Below are 23,169 nucleotides of genomic sequence, written 5' to 3' on the forward strand. Positions count from 1 at the left end.
TGATTCTTGAAAAGAAAAAAGTCAACAAATGTTGACCGCATTAATTGATCCTGTCGGAATTACAGCTAACACCTATATGCACATGTGTTCATTTTTCTATAAACTAATTAATAAAAATTAAAAAAACAGGGTACACATTTTTGAAACTGATACATAAAATTTACGGGATAAGTATCTATCATTGTTCTTTTATGAGATTTTATCATTGATAAATAAATAAATGAAACAAATATTTTTCAATAATAAACTAGTTACAAACCCGTGCTTCGCACGGGGTTCAGCTACTTTTTTGACAAAATATTATATCGGAATGATAAATCGCGAAATGATAGATAATTATAAACCATAATACAATATTTAGAGTATTCATGCATTACGGGTTACAAAATGAAATATCCAAAATGGCTTGATCACGAAAACATATGAAAACATATTTAGTCAGCAGTAGAAACACTTTTCTATTAATAATTGATATCTATCTATAAACCAATGAAACCCTATTACCAAAGCTTTAACGTATACCAATGAAAACCCTATTACCTGATTTATATCATATTGTCTTCCAGCTTCAACGAAGGTCGCATAATCCAAATATTTGTGATGCATGGTCTAAAGTATGGGGTTCAGTAACGTATTTTGTAAAGAGATTGTTCTAAAGGAAAAATGAGTAAATTAAGGGAGATAGCCGCAATTTTTTTTAGAGATTTTTGTCGTTTATAAATATGAAAATCAAGCAAGCATATTTAGCAATTATGAGTAAGAAGATTTCTGCAGCTTGGAGAGATGTACAAATTACGGAACATTTCTATTCTTAGTAAATTTGAGAACGAATGTCGCGTGCTTCGCAATTGTTATTTATCTTATGTTCATAATAGTAGGATGCCCAGATGATTTAGTAGACATTGAAATTTTTATGCAAGTGAGCACTCTTTTTTTAATGGATTCACTAATCAAAACTTTCAAGAATAAACCTATCATCCACAAAATATATACTACATAATGCAAAATAATAAAATAGAATTAACTTGAATCAATTAGCATTAAACCCTTATTTTCCACATATGCTGCAAAGTTGAGGGGGTTGCATATAAATAGGAATCATATCACTCAATATCAAATCCGATAATTGCAATGTATTTATAATCATAATTTCCATGGGCATGACAAATTATTATGCCACAATTGCCAAAAGAATATAAGCTGCCAAAAGGACAAACTCTATGAAGAGAAACAAATAAAGGTAGTGAGACATTCAGATTGCCAAAAGAAGTAACTTATGAAGAGAAAAAATACAAAGTGCTATCGGATCATAACAAACATGAGTCTAAGTTGTTGTTGTGTGAGGCGTTAAGATTTGCAAGTCTTAATACAATTGGAGTTAAAAATGAAAAAGTCATTTCCACTTCTCAATTCAATCAATCTACATCACAAAATACAGAGAGACAAATTTGGTTATGTCACAAAGATGTAGAACAAATATCTCAAAAAATAGTAGAATAAAAATGAAAGAGAAAGAAGGTAAAAATACCTCAACAAAAATAGAAGAAAAAGAAGAGCAATTATAATGCACTGTGATGCACATGCACCAGCTTATTTGTGAATCGTAACACATAAAAATGAGTTAGGAGTGACTTATTAGAAGTTAATTTTCTAGATCTAGGACACAACATTAACAGTAAAAGAGTATGAGAGAAACATGTATATCTCAACATCATGAAAAGTGATTTAATGTATATTAGTCCTGGTCGAGAATGGATTTGTAATTGTTTAATTGATTCATTTCTATGGTTTGATTCTTCAATTTTGATTATACAATGTCACCAACTTTGATTAAATTATCATACACAAATTGTCAAATATGAACCAGTAAGGCTGCTATTAAGCTTGTCCCCCTAATTAATCTATAAACATATATAATAATATGATTTATTCACTCAAGATTACATATATATAGCTATATCTATATATATGTTCAAGGAAAAGAAGCCCTCTTTTTCATCAGTTTCTTCAAAGTCAATGACAAAGCCTTTGCCATCCTGCTTCAAATAGTCAGCCATTCTGGCTCTGGAATCTCAATCCTCGAGCTTTTAAGGATCTCTGAGGAAATTTTGTATTTGGAGTCCCTCTCATGCATGATATCTGGCCTCACTAATCCTGGACTCACCGCTTATGGTGACATCATAAGGGCTGGTGCACCTACTGGAAGCCTGTCCCTTGCATTTCCAATTTTCATATAAATATTCCAACATTAAACATTACATAACAAATTTTAGTAAAATGGCAAGTCATCGTATGAAATTGTTCCATCATACCTCGGTCAACCTGCCACGTACACGCTTATAAGACTGATAACTACACCTTTCAGCATCATGAGTAAAGCTTAATGTAAGAATCTCGGCATCATGAGCAGCCTGAAACAATATGCAGGATACAAATGACCATGAACATATATGTATACACGTGGAACTGTGCACAAATTTCTACAACAAAAAATACACAAACTCACATTAAATTCTCCAATACCAGGAAATACCCAGCCTAGGCATTCTGAAAAAGAAAGATATCTAAGTTCTCCAGCAGGGCCAAGTCCTACCTCAATGTCTATCAGTAGCTCAGATTCTAAGAAATTTGCCATATTCTCTTTATAACTCTTCATATAGTCGCTATACATCTGCATCAAACACCAATTAAGGGAACTAAGGGAAAAAGTGAAATACAATTTTTTATATGTCATTGCTAAATACGTGACAAAGTTAGTGAAAGAAGTAATAATAAAAAGTGGTCGAAAAACAATTTTCAAGTTTTGCTTATGTTTAGGAGTCAAGTTATTCATTTAAACTTACAGACAGTGGAAATTAATTGTGATAGTAATAGAATATGCAAAGGTTAATGTATCTGAACTAAAACAAAAGAATACGGTCGTAACGAATATTTGCATAGGCAACGCGGAGTTTGAAGGACCGTAAAGCAGACCTATAGAGAAAGAGATATAATATGTTGTATGTTGTTTGTTCATGATTTGGTTTCTAAACCATAAGGAAGTTGCGAAAATCAAACTAAACGAACAATAAACCTTACATGAATTTAATATCTTTGGAGTCACGAACCATCTGGAGAAGAAGAGGAGGTTTTTCATTCTTACCATCAGATAAAAATAAATGCTTCCCTGTTTTACCAAGAAACCGCGAAAGACGAGATGCTGTTTTCTCCAAAGAGTGAAATCCACATAACAAAGGAACCTAAAGTATGTGAAATTCCAAAACCATGTCATGAAGCTTTCACCAACACAGATTAGTATGACATGCATATTTTTTTACACAATGATGTTGCAAACTCCTATTTAATTACCCTCAATAACCATCACTTGTAGCAGAGTAATCAGCCAAAGTAAAGGAGACAGAAATTACATTATTTGCAGTAAAGTTTCATCAGACAACTCACACAAAATTTAATAAAAGAAAACATGATATACTACATGTCCAAAAGAATTAGCTGCTTATGCCCTCTACAACCAAGGTGCGGCGTTACAGACGTAATAAAATTAATAGGCTCCAGTCCTGCAAGCTTGTTGGCTGGTAGCGAGCAATAAGTCCATTAGTTTGTCCTGATTTGCATTAGAAGTTAAATGCCTAAAGCAATGACCTAAAAGTGATACTAACTATATAAATTATACATGTGTTTCAAATATTAACCATGCTGACTACCTAAAAGGTGAATGCCATCTAGTATGTAACAAACAAAAATATGGTGGGAATGAACTTATCTTGTATATAATTAAGCCAAATTCTGAAATTCATATAGTTGAAGAACTGGTAGGAAACAAAGTAACAAATTCCTCCATACACAAATCATTGAAGATATTTTGCATTGGCTGCAACAATGCATTGCAATTGCTGCTGCATAAAATAAGTTATCACCAAGGAAAAAAATTGTGAGTCTTCACATACACTAAGGAACAACAAACCTAAATATAATCATCAGGAACTAAAAGAATGAAATGAATCAAAAATTAATTTTTATCCTATTCACTCATTATTATAACATAAACCAACATTATTTCTCAATAATTTGTGACTAAGATACATACATACTTATAACAGTCCATATGCAAGATAATATACATGCCATTTATTCAATAAATACCTACTTCAACCACCAATGAAGTTCAAAATTCCAAAAACAATTATATGTGTTCTATGCTTTACCTTGTCCTTGAGACCACCTTCAAGTGGCAAAAACCACCTCAATTCATTTGTAAAATAAAACAACTTTCAAATGGTGTAAAAGCATATTGGAGACTTACAAATCCTTAAACAGGACCATGCAAGATTCATAATTCAGATTTGCAAACACAACATTTACATAGCTTTTCTGCTTACTTTCAGATATGGCAAAGCTCCAATTACATTGTCATAGTCACTTCTGTTGACTTGAATCTGTGTACCACAATAAACAAAAGTTAGAGATGAGAAAATTAAGGGAAAAATGAGCAAATCTACCTAATCAAATAGAAGTTTCCTATTTACAAAACAACATATATTTCAGCCATAAATAAAAAAAAAATATTGAAATATGGAAGCTAAGTTGATGTATCATAGGATCATCTTCACCAACCTTCATGAACAAACACAATTATAAAAGTCAGAATTCCTACAAACAAATCTAAACACTCACAGCCAATCCAAACATACATCTTTAAAAAACATGGCAATTTTGGTCTTTGATAGCAATAAAATTGATTCGAATGAATCTAAACACACAAAAATGAAAGCTAATATTTGCAAAGAAATGTGCAAATTTTTTGAAAGGGCAAGCAGAGATAAAAACTTGGTAAGCTTTCAAGAAATCAGCAGCATTAAACATCTTTTGGCTCATATATAATATTTGTGTACTGGTACCAGCCCCAACCATGCGCTTCAATCGCATTCGCAAAGTAATGAGCCATTCTCTGTGATGCATCACCTGAAGGACAAGAATGCTTCCTATTCTGCTTCAACAATTCATTAGCAGTCCTATTGTCATTAGCAGACACAGCTTGTGCACACAGAACCAAAAGGGTCCTCAAATCCACAACATCCCTCTTCCTCCCTTGTTTCTTCGAACGTGCCTTCCCTCCATCAAGTTCACCAACCTGTGTTCTACTCTCCACCACTGATCCATCCTTTTGTTCAGCACGCAACGACACATTTTCTTTTTGTAAGTTGCATGGCCAATGAATTCAAATTTCTGTACATACCAGATGCACCATGTAGAACCTGTAGCAAAAAACATTTTATGCTAAAGTTTCAATTCCACGACAAAAAGCTGAAAGTTGAAAATGAGCAGAAGCAAAAGTGTATTGCAAATTGCAAAACTTTCGTGATAACACCAGATCACACAATAAATTTCAAGATCTTTGCTCTTGCAATCGCTTCTAGATGGCCATAACCATTGCATTGAGAATTATTTCCCTGATTGCTGTGTTGGAACTGATATTGGGGAAAAGGTTTTAAGGCAAGCAACTGGTTACATGGTTGCACAACTCTAGAAATTTCAGAACTCGAATTGTGCTACCAATTGCTAGTTTTTCAAAAATACTTTAAAAACAATTCTCCATTAGAAAGATTAGGCAAAAACTAAACTTCTAAAAGCATTGAACCACTTATTTTACATTATAATCATACATATTAATATTATATGTAATATTTAAGCCATGAGGTGCATAAATATGCTTCTATCATATCCTTGCAAGTGATCCAAAGGTATGTGAGTGTAGCAAGAGAGTGAAGAAAGAGAACATACAAAATCCTTGAAACACAGATTATCAGCTCCAATAAAGCTTGTTCTCCCTGCCAAGATGAAAGTAACTGAAGTCAGATATCCAATTTCACAGAAAAACCTAACCTTTGAGAATGACCTCACGAACAATTGGCCTTACCACAAATTTACAATCACAGATAAACTGAGCATTTAAAATCTCTGGAAAATGAACTCTTACCCAATAGCATAGTCAGAAATCCAAACCACCTCTATCATAGGATCACTATCTACAACTACTTGTCAACAAAATTTAGTTTGTATAATCTGCCTACTCAAATCTTTTTCAGTTTACATTGAACTGTTATCAATAGTGCATTTCATAAACCCATTTTTATCTTCATCAAATCTAACAAACAACTGAACCTCAATAAGAACACCCAATTCAAAATTTAAGCTACAAAATTTTAATTTCATCAAATCTGACAAATGAAAGAGTACAATATGGCAGACAGATGCATATAAGGATCATTTAGCTTGTGAGAATTCTTTCAAATTTACTAATATATTAAATTCCTTTTCTTAAAGAGTGATAAAGAAGCAAGAAAAATATTTTAAGTGTAAGATACAATATGATGCTTTATTCTCTTATGCTGATTCAATACACCTATATATAAACAACTTCAACAAATAAAAGTTCATATTTATGTATCTTTCCATGATTGGTACTCATGAAGTTATATGTGTTGCTTATGAGCTTTGGCGTAAAAATAAGGAAGACAGGGAGGAATATCAAGGTTATAAGTTGTTTTATGCGTATTCTATATATCATTGTCACATTACCAGAATGCTCTTTTCTGTAAAAAAAATCTTTGCATTGGGACTAATCTAAACCTGTTTCAGATGGATCGTTCTAGAGGTTTTGAAATTGAGACCAAGAAAAATGATGAGACCAGACAGACTATATTCTAAATAGACTCTAATGTCATAATTTAAATGCACATGCTTCAGTTGCTATCTTTCCAACATTACTGTTATCATACATCTCTGCTATCATAAATTCAAGAACATCATAAGAGAATAAAGCATCATATGTAGATTTAATAGTGTTCAATGCTGCAATCCAGATAAAAATCAAGTACTAAATCTCAAAATATCTAATATTATTGCCAAAAGTCAATATTTTTTAGCACATCAAATGACAGAGCAAACCTATTTTCTCTAGAATCTTGTGCTACCAACTGTAACCATCAAAAACACCAAGCTAAATGTATCAAACCAAATTATATCAAAATCCTCTCAAAGTTAAACATGAAATTGAGACATAATCTACAAATCCTCAAGAAAAATGATGAGACCAAACAGACTATATTCTAAATAGATGTTAACAGGTAAATTATTCACCAAATAAAAACAATTCAATCATATCAACCACAAGAGTCTTCAATTACTCATATCAAACAGACTATAACTTTCATTTTCACCAATTGAAAACCCATAAAAGTATTTTCAAAATCCAGACACACATTTTCAGCAATAATTTTTTTTTACAATCCCTTCAACACCAAACAAAATTTCCAAAACATGCATACCAAAAAACTATAAATCATAATACTCAAAATGAACAGACCATACCATAATCAAACTAAACATATATTTTCCTATAAAACAAACACCAAATAAAAAAATCAACATACATGCATAAAAAAAAAACCACCAAACATACCCAAAAACATGTCACAACACATGCAAAATACAAAAACAATCACTCAACATCATACAAACACAAAAAACCTCAGAAAATTACCTTGTAAGTATGGTGGCTTAGTAATTACCATTAATACCTCTTCTATGGCCTTATCTTTCTTAGCTTCAATTGCCCTTACGACCTTGATTTCACCATGGCATGTAGCAAGTTCATTAACCTTTTCTGCAACAGATTAAAACTTGTTCATAATTATTTTTTATGGCATTTTAGATAGTAACATATGAGAGGATCCATATTGAACAGATTCATATATCACTGAGACTACAAATATGCCATCAATTTTTAAGTCATCAAGTAAACAATTCATGCATCACCAATTTTAGTCAATTTCACAAACACCTTATGTGCAATTTATACCAAGTGTGATTTCATCTCAAAAGAATCAATTTTTTCACAAGTTACTTGTATAGAAACATCACAAACAAAAACATAATCACACCAAAAACAGAATCAACAACCAAAAAAACTCAGAATCACCAAACCACAAAAGCAAAAACAAAAATAAAACAGAAAACACACAAAACTCATTCAATCTGAGACATGCATGGCATTAGATTCATGAAAAACCCTAAAATTCCCTTTTCCCCCAAATGAAAACCTAACCCTAAATTCATCAAATTTCAACATGCATGAGGGAAAGGAAAAGGGAAACTCACCTTAAAATTGAAGCTTGCCTTCTTCTCCAATTTCCCTACTTCCTCCATCGGCTTCTTTTCCTTCTTCTCCTCTCCCTCCCTTCTCTCGTTCTGTTTTTTTTTCTTTTTTCTTCTCTGTCCCGTGTTCTGTTTTCCTTCTTGTTTTTTTTCCTTTTCTTCATCAACAAAAAAAACACATATATTGGTAGGCAGCTCCATTTACTAATTTACGAAAATGCCCTTATTAAGGGCAAAAGTGTAATTTCTACGGACTATTATTTTTATATTTAGTTTAGTAGACTCATAACATATATGTGTCATTATAAATCTTGAAGAACATAGGACAAATATTTATCGTTGATACATTAAAAAATTATTGCTCGAATATTTCTCATCGATAAAAATAAAAAAACCACTATTAAAATATTAGTCATTGATACATAAAAAACACGAGAGAAATATTTGTCATTGCTAAATCTAGAAAGGAAAAAAAAAACAAGGGATGAATATTTGTGATTGATAAATAAAAAAAGTCAAAAAAATTTGTTGATAAATATAAAAATTAATAGAAAAATACTTTTTCATTGATGCGTAAAGACACAAGACATATATTTATCACCAATAAACATAAAAAAATATAACACATAATTGTCATTGCAGAATTTTTTTTTTGTGGTGGTCGGGGTTCAAACCCCGGACCTTACATATATTATGCATTGTCATTACCAACTGAGTTAAGCTCACAAGGACTGTCATTGCAGAATAAACAAACACAGACAAATTTAAAAAAATAGGGATAAATAATTTTCATTAATAAAAATAAAATAATATATTTTTAGAATTGAAAAACAGTAGCCTGTTGCCCATGCATTACGCAAGTTAACACACTAGTATATTTTGTAAAGAAAAAAATGAAGCTAAACTTGTAGTTTAAATTAAACAGTGATTAATTATTAAGACGAAGTGGTGTTGTAAATACAACTTGATTGGTAATTTTATACAGAAATCGGACTATAACTTATAATAATGTGTGCATCCATTAAACTATAATTGATTTCAATTAATATTTTTAAAATATAAATTTTGTAAGTTTTTATCGTAAATAATTAAATATAAAAGTAAGAGGAATGTTAGCAACACACATTTTAACATATACTTTTCACACATTCTTTGCTTTGATTGATTAAAATTCACATGAGTCTCACCAAATCGGGTGGGTTCCATATATATTTGGTGGGTCATATGTAAATTTTAACCAATTAAAAAGAGTGTGTTGAAAAAATGCATGTTGTTAACATTTTTAATGGTCAAAATTTAGAATGGGGCACCTAGCAACCCGAAATCCTTGCACGTAGTGACGTAAGCATAATAAAGTTGACTGTTGACTGGAAAGAAACAAACATTGCTTCCTTTCTTTCTCATTTCATTTCACATTTTGGCTTTCTCCTAAATTTCCGATACAATCTGATTTCAACGTCGTCAACCAAGGTGAGGTGAGGTGACCCTATATCCTCTCGATCTTGTCTTTATATCTTTTTCTTCTCTCTCTCTCTCACTGATAGTGAGTTCATCGTTGTTGTTGTTGTTTGTTAGATGGAAGAAAACAGTAATCAATCGCGTTACGTGAAGCTAACCAAAGATCATCAAACCACTGTTCAAGAAGATATCATTCCCGGTGAACTCAATCAACCTATTGATGTTCCTCAGGTATGCTTGCTTAATTTCTCTCCTTTTATTTCCCTCCCAGATCTAATCTATCTCTCTCTCACTCTCTCGTTGACATTGAAAATTCAATTCGTTGGAGAATTGTATCAAGAATTTTTTTGATGAATACAATGTAAATGTGGAAAGCCACAATTAAGTTGACCTGGTGGTATTGGCTTAGGATCTGGGGGTGCGCTCCTCCTCGAGGTTTTAAGTTTGATCACCACAGTGCCAATTTGGTTGGGCTAATTTAGCTTCTTCAAATGAATGTGGACTCTACGCTGTCTGTCAGTCACGCACGCGTAACTTGGATGAAGATCAAACAAATTGTCTTCTAACGATTCATCCAACGACAAAGATCACTCAACTACGTGACTGCAGAAATGCATTTGTGGCCTCCTATGAAGCACGGATACAGACACGGACACCGGACACAACACAGACACTGACACAGCTAATAATTTGAAAAAATCACATAATTCAGTGTAATTACAAGTGTCGTGTCGGTGTCGGACACGACACGTGTCCGTGCTTCATAGGTGGCTTCTCAATTTGATTGCTACTCTGAAATTCATCATTTAGGGAGAGTGTTGAACAAGTTTGTGCCATTCTAGACAGAGCACACAGTCAAGTTCATTGATCATCTCCAGTATTGTTTTTCCCCCTTTTTCCTGTCAGTTTGTGTCTAGTAGAGTTTTTTACACTTAGGAGATATTCGTAGGAAGACAGATTTTGGTTTTATTACTAGTTGATATGGTTGGTTATATAACTTGCACGAAAGAAGAAATGGAGGAAATCCGTGCTTAGTTAGTATGTACACCTAGAAATTCACTTAATGATTTAAATTAACATAGAATCATGGTTTACATTTGTTCTCTCTTCAATTTAAAAACCTCACTTAGTGAATCGAAGCAATATAAAACCGTGGTTACATATTTAAGATTTTGATAGATTGCAAGTATGCGCAAACAGATAAGTCTTTGATTATGAACTTTGATACTTTGCAGTTGGCTGTCCGCAAGTGCGCTGAATGTAGGCAGCCATTACCTGAAAGCTATGCACCACCTGCAGATGAACCTTGGATGACTGGTATCTTTGCATGTGTAGAAGACCGTGAAAGCTGTATGTTAATAGCTCACAAATTGTATTTGATTTGCATATTGCAGCGACATTATACATACTATAGTAGAATATTGCATCCTTTTACATTCTTTCATCTTTCATTGCAGGCTTGACTGGACTGTTTTGTCCTTGTGTATTATTTGGACGCAATGTAGAGAGCTTGAGGGAAAACACTCCTTGGACTACACCGTGCATTTGTCATGCCATTTTTGTTGAAGGTGGCATTTCTGTGGCTATAGCAACTGTAATTGCAACTTCCTTCATTTCTGGCATTGACCCAGGGACAACATGCCTCATTTGTGAGGGTTTATTTTTTACGTGGTGGATGTGTGGCATTCACACTGGTCAAGTTCGGCAATCCTTACAGAAGAAATATCACTTAAAGGTACACGTGCTTTAAAATGGTTTCATTATGATTATGACAAGTAGTTGCATTAAAGATGGAATCAGACACCCCTCTACTGAAAAATATATGCTTCTGCTTGCTTCAGATTAAGAGTATAGAATTGGTTGATTTTAAAATTTGTGTCCTACAGGATCCTGTTCTACTCCAAACGTAGTTTTATTCTCTCTCCGACGAAAATTATGTGGTGACAAGACATTTTTTAATTGGAAACTATGTGTGCATTTTTCAAACTATTTTTTTAATTATAAAGGAAACCATAGTAGTCAATAGTGGCCGCGCGTAGCGTAGCAGCGACGAACCACTACGGTAATCGTCGTAGCGGCACATAATCAAATAGCGGCCACTTCAGCCGTTATTTGATTTTAGTAGGAAATTTTCAAATTGACCCTATTTTTAAAACCTTTTTTAGGACATTTTGAGGATTTCGTAAACGCTTACATTTTTCAACTTTTTCTCTCTTCTCACCTGTGCCGCGAAACACACTCTTCTATCTTCTATCTTATGGTTTCTCTTGTTTTATGATTTTTTTATTTGTTCCTCTGGCTTTTCGGTGTTTTGATTTATGGATGTCTCATGAGATTTGAGTGTTATATTTAATTTTATATTAAATATAAGTTTTTTTTTTGTTGAGAAATATATAAGTTTGTTTATGCTTTATGGTATTATTCATATAATTTGTCCAAAAAATAATCAAATATCGGTGACCGCTATTTGTCATACCGCTATACCCTATCCCGCTATCCCAGTTTTGGGGTCGGCTGCTACGCACCACTATCCGGGATTGACTACTATGAAGGAAACAATGGTGGCTTGCTGGTCTGTAATCTTATTATCTTACTATAAAATCCTGAACAAAATTTGGTGTTTTCATTTTCTACCAACGTTTCAAGACTAGTGCTAACTTTGTGTTACATTACATCTTCACTCTTATCTGATGTAATTGCCTGGTTGTTCTTTCCTTTTTTCGTATGAAACTCTTAAACTTCATTGATGATTCCATTGAATCGGTTTCTGAGTACGGGGTCATCTATGTTGTGCGAGAGGTTTCATTCTTAGTTAAGGGTTTGAACCCCACTTTGTATGCTGTCCAATTTAATGATTGGGAGGGGGTTACCCACTTTGTATGCTGTCCAATTTCCTGGCAGACATTAGTCATTGTTAAACAACAGTGAATACTTTGCATCAATACATGACTATTAGACGAAAAAATGTGGTTTCATTCTTCCCATTTTAAGGTGGAACCTACCAACCTGGGCAATGGCCATAATTGGAATAGAGAATGCTACAAAAGGGTTACATTCTGTTCATGTAGAACAATATTTATACATGATTTTTTTAATTATTTCCTCTGATTTTTATTCATGAACCTTGTTATGATTGCAGAATTCACCTTGTAATGCATGTTGTGTGCACTGCTGCTTGCACTGGTGCGCCTTGTGTCAGGAGCACAGGGAGATGAAGGGACGGCTCTCAGACAACCTTTTTTCAGAAATGACCATTGTAAACCCTCCTCCCGTTCAAGAGATGAAGTCTAATGACGAAAAGGAAAATCCTGAAACATCCTCAGCTGACAACAATGAGCACATTACTTTGGAGATGCAGGCTATCTAAATTCTAAGCCATAAGGCATACACCATTGTTAATACTTAGTAGTGACAGAAAAACAATAATTTTCCCTTAGACCTTTGGCTTCAGTTCTTCTTGCTGCAATAGACATCTAAGTCACATACACACAACTCATCGTATCTGTTTTATGGAGCCAAATTATATGAAATCCTCATTTTTGAAATTTATTTGAGTGTCGTTCCTTTGTCTTGCTTTATGTTTTGCCATTTGTTTTTCTTCATGTCAATACTAAAAGCAGATGTTACGTGCATAGAAAATTAAGTAAAAATTAATAAATTAATATCATAAATAAAACTTTTTTTTTAGGCAAAGAGATAGGTTAGACATCAAGGTGAGTTTGAAGAACAGATATCCCATCCTATACCGCCTTACTCATAATAATTATTAAAAAAAGGGAAAATATATATATACGAGGGGGGGCAAACCAAAACCCTCAAAAATCAAGAAAAAACGAAATTAAAAATAAATAAATAAGAAAGAAAGAAATAAAATGGCCCGAAAAGAGAAGGTGCTGCTCAACCGCCCTTAGGTTCACACTTTGAACGAGCATTGTAGGAATTGAGTTTACTTGTATTTTTCTAAAACCGTGCTATTCAATGGTGACTGTGACTGGTGCCTAACTATCTCATCGGTGACGTTGTGCCTAACTATCTCATAAATAAAACTTCAGTAAAATAATATAAACCTTATATAAAACCATGCAAATTAATTTGAATACTATTATTATATCAGATATTACAATACTATAATATAAAAACATTGCAAAATTTATAATTTTTCTTCCAAAAACTATTTCTCATTTTATTTCCTTCATAATTCGTGGGAAACAAGAGAACAAAGGTTGATATATGCAATAACAAAGAAAATGATTGAGCAACAAAAAGGGTCAACAGAGAGAGCCGAAGGTAAGGTATCCCTCATAAAGAAAAGAAAAAAAAAGACAAAATTGTAGGTTTCGTCCCTTAACTACAAAATTCATTTGACACGTTGTTCTGCCTTGTGTTGTTTTGTTATGTCTCGTGTCGTCATGCACGGTACATATTGTTTATCAAATTAAATGCACTTTTAGTTTCAGGTAACACTTTCGTTTTTTATTTTTTTTTCGATTTAATCATTTATGTTATAGTTAAGTAACATTTGCGTTTTTTTTTCCTTTTTAGTTTTTACCCTGATTTAATCTTTTATGTTAGAAACTGTCAACATAGTTGTCATTTTTTTTTTATAAAAATCATATCACAAAAATAAAAAAACAACTTCTAAAAAATCCATCAAACTCGTAAACAAAACCTAAATCTTTATCATAGAAACCGAGATTTCATTGAAAAAAAATCCCATAAAATTATAACAATGTTGACATTTTATAATATCATGGATTACATCGGGAAAAAATATTAATGACGAAAGTGTTACCTGATTATAACATAAAGGACAAATTGAGAAAAAGAAAATAAAGGATGAAAATGTTATTTGAAATTAAGTTAAAGGACGAAAACTGCAATTTTGCCCAAAAAAAAAAGACAACGAAGGTATCGTTATCATCTAATTTAAGGAATTGAGTTCTAAACAAAATTCAAAAAATGAGAGGTAGTATAATTTAAGGAAAATATTAACAAGTGTTTTTAGAGCATAGTTTAAACAATTAAAAGTGGTCACTTTACATAGAAAAATTACGTAATTATAACTTTTACATGTGTTTGACTTGTATTTTTTAAAACAAAAGTTCTTTTTGTGGGTTCTTTAAACAATAGTAACATTGAGATGTTGAGTAAAGAGTGTACTTGCAATGAGGACAATAGTATAGACCATGTCAACTATTTACTGAGCTAGGATCTTAGCTACAGTAATTTGTGAAAGTGATAGGTTGGGGTCTTATCTAACTTGGTATTGATATTGTATTACCCTTTTGAGGCATAACGGACCTAAGAGATATCCTAGATGTTGGTTACAAAACTCCCCTTACTAAGGGAGTGGGTCGGTGATAGGGTAAGTTACCCAGGATTCAGTAGGAGAGTACATCACTATTCAGATTCTTGATTCGTCCATTAAGACTAGGGGAAAAGTCAGGTTGATTCAATGAGAAATTGAGAGATGATCTTACCTCATATAAGTGAGGATGTTTTTCCTAATGGGATGAGGAAAGGCCGACTAAGACCACATGGAAGAAAGCCTAACCTCCTTGGAGATTACGGTCAAGGATAATGGGGAGATGATATCCCTAAAAGATGATCCTTCATGAAAAATAAGAGATAACAAGACAACAAATCTCACCAGGAGGAAACATTATATGTTGAAAATGCAACAAATGTTACGACTAATAGTTATAGTCCAAGATGTGGGAAAGAAAGAAGTTTCATCACCTGAAGTATCTAAAGCTTTAGATGAAGCTTTTCTAGACAATTTTAAAGCTTCCCTAAATGAAAGGTTGTTCTTACTAAAAAATTAGGAGGAACTATCTCACCAATCGCATATAGGGTTGTTTTAACAAATTCAGGCAGTCATAAACCAGAGACATAATCAATTGTCGAAGACGATTACATTGCCAACTTCTCTGGAGATAGTCGAGTACGAAACAATGATCATCAACTAGCTTTCTAGAGTCGTGGGAGGAAAAATATGACATGCATCCAAATTAGATAGAATATTTAGTGCTAGATATACCATTCAATGATGATATTGATAGCATCATGGCATATATCGACATCATTGTAATAAGTCCTTTCGAATTCTAAGGACGTAATCTATAACTAAAGGAGTTGGAATGGACGTGTTTGGTTAGGATGTTGAATGGGCCACCTAGGCCAAAAAAGACAAAACATCATAAGGTATGATGTTCGAAGAACTAAACATCTTAAGCTTTTATTCATCAAGGCTTCCATCAATCGTAATATGTTTAGTCGAGTCTTTGTGAATGAGGGAATAATCATTAATGTTATGTCACGTACAACTCTTAAGAAGCTGGGTAAAACATGGAAGATTAGTCCCTACTAATATGAAAATGTCTAGCTTCATGGGTGTGGCATTTAACGTAATATGGATGCTAATAACTGATGTATTAGTAGCTATAAAGGAGGTGGTATATGCTTTCTTTGTCATAGACTGAATGCTTTCGTATTTTGTCATCCTCGACAGATATTAGATATACATAAGTGAACGTGTCCCCTCCACACTTCATCAGAGGCTTATGTTTTGGGTACATGACATGATAGAAGTTGTCGAGGCTGATAGTAATCCTAATGACAAAACACACGATCTTATGAATTTTTAGGGGATTCAGATTATATAATCCGAAATAGTATACAAATGATTCGTATTATACAATCCGATCAGATGTAAAACTTGTATTTTGGAGGGTGGCTTTCTTAAAAAAAAAAAAAAAAAAAGTATTTTGGAGGGTGTACGAGAAAGACAGAGGTTGAGAAAAGAAATTCTCAATCCTTGATGTTATCTTTGTTGTGATCCATACTCTTTTTGATTAATAATATTCCATTGTTATTCAAAAATAGATTGTTAATTTTTTTTTTGTCTAATTATGATTATCGAATATTATTTTAAAAAAATATATAGAATTCAAATCTTCTATAACTAAATGCTAACTCTGAGTGTAACCAAAAAAAAAAAAATGCTAACTCTGCGTAAGAAAATAAATTAAAATAAATGCTAACATAATATATTTTCGATAGATAGATAAAATGACATAAGATATGAAATAAGTTTTTCATCCAACTCATAATAAGATATGTTTTTTTTTGGTTACAACTCATAATAAGATATGTGGATATTCTAACACAAGAATGAAATAAGTTTTCCACCCGATACACACAAAAGAAAAAGGGATTTGCTAACTTGTGCCTTAAGGACACATGATAAGAAATTAAATGTAAAAATTTAACTTTGGAAATTGTGCATTCATAACCTTAAAAGATTAAAAATTTATATTATCAATATAATATTTATCGTTCAGTTCTATTTTAATATCTTTATCTTATGTCTTAAGGACACATTTTAACATTTGCAAAAGAAAAATAATCTATGACACTGGTTAAGGAAGTTACAAGAGAAAATTTTAAATTAAAAATGTCACTTTTTATACTTGTAAGACCTTGAATATACAAGTTTCAATGTAACATTACTACATTTGACTTTCTTAACCAGTGTCCGGGGGCACGGGTTAACATCTCCCTAAACAAAAATAAGGATTATCCACCCTAAAAAAGAAAGCATTAATGCATTATTAAAAAAAAAAAAAAAGACAGTTATATGAAACATAAAAGAATAATGTGGAATCCAAAGGGAACGTGGAACAAAGAGAGAAGAGAAACACTATGCATCACACACCACTCAACTCCGGTCCCCATATCTGTTTCAACCAATGACATCTCTTCTTTCCATATCTTTATCTATTCATTTTTCTCCTTTTCTATTTAATTTAATTTTTCCTTTCATTTTCTATTTTTTATCCCTTTCTTTCTCCTAACCAAATTTAACTTCCACTCTATATCAACAATAAATAATAAAAAGCAGAAGAAAAAAAAAATAAAAAATAAAAATCTAGTAATAGCAGTAGCAAGAAGGTTTTTTTTCCAGTGTGCAGCTGGATAGCTTATTCGGTGGTTCTAAAAATTCTAAACTATACATTTTTGCATAGTTGCAATTTTTTAAGGTATGTTCCACCCACAACAATATCATATACCATTTACTTTGTTTTTAGCTTTTTGCATAGTTGTATTTTTAATAATTGTTAATCTTTATTAATAATAATTTCTTTGCTTTTTGTTTATCAGAGCTTGGGAAGTTTCTGAAAGAAATAGGTGCAGTTTATTGATAGTATAGTAGGAAAATTTGATGGTATAATAATGGCTACTGCAGCAGTTATTGGATTGAGTGGAGGAAAGAGACTATTGAGTTCATCTTACCATTATTCAGATATTATAGAAAAGTTTTCTCATGCATCATGTGATTTTGGTTCCACACAGTATCAACTTCCTCCTTCAAAATCTGTAATAGTTGCAAAGAAATCATCAAAATACACTCCAACTTTTCCACCATCTGAAAGGCAGCAGAATCAGTCTATCAAGGCACTTAAGGAACACGTTGTCGATAGCGCAGTGCATGCTGATTCGGAACAATGGTTTCAGGGATACAATTCTAATGACTTTGAGGTTGAAAGTTCTGACATGGATTATTCATTGGACGCACTTCTTTTGCTGCAGAAGTCGATGTTGGAAAAGCAATGGAGTCTTTCATTTGAAAGGAAAGTGTTGAGTGAGAATTCGAGGAGAGAAAAAATCCGGAGGAAGGTATCTGTGACTTGTTCTGGAGTGTCTGCAAGGCAAAGAAGAATGACAATCAAGAGGAAGATCGCTGCTAAAAGTTGTTCTGCAGTGATGCAGCTGAGGTCTACAATCAGTCCTGAACTTATTCAAAACCGTTTGAAGGGATATGTGAAAGGTGTCGTGAGTGACGAATTGCTCTCTCATGCTGAAGTTGTAAAGCTATCTGAGAAAATTAAAGCTGGCCTTTCTTTAGATGAGCATAAATCTAGGTAATTAATTGCCTGCATTGTTGGTTTTCGTAATTGTGATTCATAAAAATGATGAATATGCTTCTTCTTTTTTTGTAGTTTTACTGTTAGTTCCATAATTGTGTAATTGTAGAAGTTAGTGAGTGATTTTCTTAAGTTAAGCAATCTTTGGATTATTTGAAAAGAAATTTTGTTACTAAAGCATTACACGTTTGAATGATCAATCATGGCTATTAATCCTACAACTGAATGAGGAATTAGATTAATCATTATTATTATCGTAAGTAAACAAGGGTTCTATCATTCTCGGCAAGAACAACTTTTCTTTGCAATTTCTTCGCTGATTTTACGACTCTACTGCTCCTCGAAAGTCAATGTTGAAGACATAGTTTTCTTTTTTAGTTTATGGATAATATAGTGAACTGAACATTTTTGCAGGTGGAGCATGAGCAACTAATTTAAATTTATTTCACTGTGTTTAAATAATGAAATCAAATATTTGCCTCACATTGGTTTTAGCCTTCATTCCAACAATATATTGCTGGTGGTAGACAATGAAATAATTGCATTAGGATGTACTATAGGGAAAAAGTTATAGAAATAATTAAGCATTTATTACACTTCATATAAAGTTCAACAAAATAGTTGTCTTTTATATTGAAAACGCACATTCTCCATGTTACTTTATGTATCTTATATCGTTTGAGGGAATTCCGCCAGATAATTTTGTAAATTGACTTCTTTTCTTGTGGTTTTACATTGAAGAGAACAGTAGCTGAATCACACTATTTGTAAATCTTATTACTTGAATTTCAGACTGAAGGAAAGATTAGGAAGTGAACCTTCCGATGATCAAGTTGCAACTTCGTTGAAGATTTCTCGAGCAGAACTACGAGCTAAAATAATAGAGTGCTCTTTAGCAAGAGAAAAGTTAACTATGAGCAATGTTCGCTTAGTTTTGTCCATTGCTCAAAGATATGATAATATGGGTGCTGAAATGGGTGACCTTGTTCAGGTGATTATAAAGATATCCTTGTTTTAACTTCGTATCTTCTTAGCTTTGTTTCTTCCTCTGTTGACAAACACTCCGCACTCGCCTTGCTTTTTCTATAGGGTGGCTTGATTGGACTACTTCGTGGGATTGAGAAGTTTGATTCTTCAAAAGGGTTCAAGATTTCAACTTATGTTTATTGGTGGATACGACAGGTAAGGTTTACAGTTCTATAAGAATTTTCCAAACCTAGTTTTTGTATGGCTTGTTATCAGATATTCTTCTATTAGTGTTCTTTTAAACATTAATCGTCGTAAATTCACCGATGGATGCAAGGACAGTAGATGGGAAAATACTTTCTGGAAATCTCCTAAAACAGTTTCTTTAAAATACTTTTGTTTCAATTGTTTACCATATAGCTTCTATTTTATAATCATCATTGCAGTCCATTTTGAGCCATAATTTCTGCAATAAATCAGTAACTCACTTTTTACTCATATAAATCATTTTTCTGTAGTAATAATTTTAGATGGAGAGAATGAACTTTGTGCACCATTTTTTCTTGTTTTTGTTTTCATTAGTTTCGGAATACTACATAATTGTGTTTTGAGAAATCTGTGCAAGGGTATTTTGCAATTCAAATTTGTCGAACCACCGTCACTAAATAATTGTGCTGACAGGGTGTTTCAAGAGCTCTAGTTGAGAATTCAAGAACATTAAGATTGCCCGCTCATTTGCATGAGAGGTTATCTCTGATCCGCAATGCAGAGTATAGACTCGAAGAGAGAGGCATCACTCCAACTATTGATGTAAGTCAGCTAAATGTATAAACAATAAAGCAACTTTAATCTGTATCACTGTTTCAAAAAAATGATTCATCTGTTCCCTTATTTTGTAGAGAATTGCAAAAAGCCTTAATATGTCTCAAAGGAAAGTCAGAAATGCTACTGAGGTAACAAAATCAATGAGAGTTACACGATCCACATACACTTAATGTAATATCTTATTGACTATTCTTCATTTATTTAACGTGTGTATATTCATATTGCAGGCTATAAGCAAAGTTTTCTCCTTAGATAGGGAAGCATTCCCGTCTCTGAATGGTCTTCCAGGAGACACTCATCATAGCGTAAGTTTTACTTAATACTTTTTCTACAAGTCCATCAAGGAAGATCATTGGATTTACATCTTTCTTCTTTGTATTTTTCCCAAAAATATCAATCGTCTCATTCTCTTCATCTTTTTGCTCACAGTTTATTGCAGATAAACAAAATGAGAACATCCCATGGAATGGAGTAGATGAGTGGGCTCTAAAGGTAATAAGCAAAATATCTGAGTTAAACATGTCTTGATTGCAAAGCATAAACATTTCATTGCTGAAAAGCAGAAGATTGTTTGAATGCCTTCTATCCTGCAATGCTCTTTATATCAAACCTTCTTTAATTATGTGCGTAAATTTTATGGTAGAGTATGTTATGACATCAGGATGATAATAAGCATCAAAATTGATGTATTCGAAATGGGTGATTTTGAAGCCACTAATTACTTTTTGTTGTATAAAAACAATCAGGCCTAATACATAGCTGAACTTTATCACATTGACACATGCATATAATCAATATCACTTGGTGAGAGAAGACTTGGTTATTGTTGTTGATTCCTAAAGCCATGAGAGTGCCTATTAAATTGAAAAATGCTGAATGAGCAAAAAAGGCAGCATAATAATATATTGTACACCTACACCAAAATAATAATGTTGATATAACAGCTTAACTGTTTTATGAGTAAATTGCAGCATTTTATGTTCTAAACTTCCATAAATATTAATACCATTTGTAAATATTTACAGGAAGAAGTGAACAGACTCATTAATGTGACCCTTGTGGAACGCGAGAGAGAAATTGTTCGTCTTTATTATGGATTGGATAAAGAATGTCTTACATGGGAAGACATTAGTAAACGGTGAGTTCAACCGTGACATTTTGTTACTTCTTTTATCCAATGTCCTTGCCGAGTAAAATTATACGATGATACATCATCTTATTGGGTGAATTGCCAATTTTATCCATGTAATTGTTAGTGTTAGACAATTTTTTAATTTGGTCATAAAATACGAAATTTCAAAATGATTCATGAAATTGAAAATTTTCTTTTACTTAGGTGCCAATTTAGTCCTTGATATTATCTTACAGAAACTAACGTGATAAAGATTTTTTAATTTTATTTTAGAGATCATTTTAGACTTTCGTTAATTTCATAAGACTAAATTGTCACCTAGAATTTCAAATACTAAATTGGCGATTCACTAGGACCTTATCTGATTCATCCATAGCATAACTTTTTACGTAACTCACGTGTTCAGAATGTACATTTGATGGAGTAGTCTAGTTTTCTTCACAAATTGAGGTTACACTTATTAAGCCTGAAAGTGTCACACTAACTGCACTAGTTTTCATTCAAATTCTGTGTTGACTCTTGTGTTATTCCTACAGGATAGGTTTGTCGAGAGAAAGAGTAAGGCAAGTTGGACTTGTTGCATTGGAGAAACTAAAACATGCCGCAAGGAAGAGGGAGATGGAAGCCATGCTTTTGAAACATTGATATGATGGACTCATCATAGAGACATGTATATATACAGAACAGAAAGGAAGTATGTACCTAGAAATTTGACTTCCTGATAAAAATAGACGAAAGAGGACGATATGAGGGAACATTGAAGTTGATAAACCCCCTGAAAATATTGTCTTTTGGAGTAATTATGTTTTATCAAAAATGTTGAAGGATTGATTTTATAGATCTCAACTTTCTATTCCAAAATGATGAGGCGACTGTTTCCTAGGAAGACTTGTATCAAGAGGAGTTTCATGAGCTAGTTACAATTATGTTTATAGTATGAATAGCATTTGACATTTACTTTTATGTCTATCTACTAAAGTATCACTTTGAGGTGTTAGGTGTTAAATATCTATGAACTTCTCAATACACTACTTCCTTTTTCTTCTCATTATTAGTTTTTCTGGAGAAGAAGAAAAGAAACATGGTTTGTGCGTAGAAGTGGAATTCTGGAATTTACGTATTAGTCGTTACACGATGCCTTAAATATAGAGGCAAGTAATAATTATAGCTAGGATGAGTTAGTTATAAATCTAACTATCTCTACTAATTGGAAACTTCATTTGAGCCACACTTCTTCCTACTACAAGTTTATCACCCCTCGCAAGGTGAGGAAGGCAACTATTTTACATTTGAAGCTTGCATACCATTTATTGTTGGACCATGAGTGAAGTCTCACTAGGTTTGATCATCATATCAGACAAAGAGCAACAACCATATGGGTCTTCTCAACCTCAACTCTTCCATCTAATGTGAGACTTTAATTCGCATTTGGCATATCTCAATATCTTTTGAATCGGGTAGTAACTCCAAGATCATGAAGCATTGAATCGGGTAGTAACTCCAAGATCATGAAGCAGAAAAGTGAGCCACTATAGTTGACATGTGTTTGTAGCAAGATAATAATACAATCGTATGGAATCGTTTCTTGGGAAGAACGACACCCTCGTCTAAGAGTGCGCGTGTAACACATCAAGCCACATTTAGGGTCCTGAAATAAATGAACTATAATAAATTCAAAATCGTTCAACAGTAACCAGAATCACA

The 23,169-nt window shown here is 32.8% G+C and overlaps 3 protein-coding genes across 16 annotated transcripts; 2 read left to right on the top strand and 1 right to left on the bottom strand.

Annotated features, from left to right (window-relative positions):
• Window positions 1–1,754: 1,754 nt before the first annotated feature.
• Window positions 1,755–8,321, bottom strand: LOC146929309 (uncharacterized). 12 transcript variants are annotated; one of them, XM_085701282.1, is made up of 10 exons: window positions 8,161–8,321; window positions 7,544–7,666; window positions 5,782–5,828; window positions 4,963–5,255; window positions 4,380–4,436; window positions 3,442–3,896; window positions 2,918–3,239; window positions 2,507–2,671; window positions 2,313–2,411; window positions 1,755–2,213 (listed from the first exon to the last, which is right to left on the bottom strand). In XM_085701282.1, the coding sequence occupies exons 7-10, from the start codon at window positions 3,143–3,145 to the stop codon at window positions 2,127–2,129; spliced, it is 579 nt and encodes a 192-aa protein (XP_085557408.1). In that variant the 5' UTR covers window positions 3,146–3,239; window positions 3,442–3,896; window positions 4,380–4,436; window positions 4,963–5,255; window positions 5,782–5,828; window positions 7,544–7,666; window positions 8,161–8,321; the 3' UTR covers window positions 1,755–2,126. The 12 variants fall into 12 exon arrangements, with proteins under 12 accessions (XP_085557408.1, XP_085557405.1, XP_085557407.1 ...); XM_085701279.1 differs by having other exon boundaries at window positions 3,476–3,896; window positions 8,161–8,320; XM_085701281.1 differs by having other exon boundaries at window positions 2,918–2,973; window positions 3,079–3,896; window positions 8,161–8,319.
• Window positions 8,322–9,545: 1,224 nt separating this feature from the next.
• On the top strand, window positions 9,546–13,160 carry LOC146929310 (cell number regulator 6-like). 3 transcript variants are annotated; one of them, XM_085701286.1, is made up of 5 exons: window positions 9,546–9,637; window positions 9,733–9,846; window positions 10,851–10,965; window positions 11,073–11,350; window positions 12,755–13,160. In XM_085701286.1, the coding sequence occupies exons 2-5, from the start codon at window positions 9,733–9,735 to the stop codon at window positions 12,980–12,982; spliced, it is 735 nt and encodes a 244-aa protein (XP_085557412.1). In that variant the 5' UTR covers window positions 9,546–9,637; the 3' UTR covers window positions 12,983–13,160. The 3 variants fall into 3 exon arrangements, with proteins under 3 accessions (XP_085557412.1, XP_085557410.1, XP_085557411.1); XM_085701284.1 differs by having other exon boundaries at window positions 9,546–9,632; XM_085701285.1 differs by having other exon boundaries at window positions 9,546–9,627.
• Window positions 13,161–17,452: 4,292 nt separating this feature from the next.
• Window positions 17,453–22,556, top strand: SIGA (sigma factor A). The gene is made up of 10 exons (XM_085701293.1): window positions 17,453–17,657; window positions 17,779–18,539; window positions 19,335–19,533; window positions 19,632–19,724; window positions 20,190–20,318; window positions 20,408–20,461; window positions 20,561–20,638; window positions 20,763–20,825; window positions 21,359–21,471; window positions 22,002–22,556. Exons 2-10 carry the CDS (start codon window positions 17,851–17,853, stop codon window positions 22,108–22,110), a joined length of 1,527 nt encoding a protein of 508 aa, XP_085557419.1. The 5' UTR covers window positions 17,453–17,657; window positions 17,779–17,850; the 3' UTR covers window positions 22,111–22,556.
• The last annotated feature ends 613 nt before the right edge of the window (window positions 22,557–23,169 follow it).

The sequence above is a fragment of the Medicago sativa genome, chromosome 4, assembly GCF_051527215.1.
Source record: "Medicago sativa cultivar Bolivia chromosome 4, Bolivia_mono, whole genome shotgun sequence".
In the NCBI taxonomy this organism is placed as follows: Eukaryota; Viridiplantae; Streptophyta; class Magnoliopsida; order Fabales; family Fabaceae; genus Medicago; species Medicago sativa.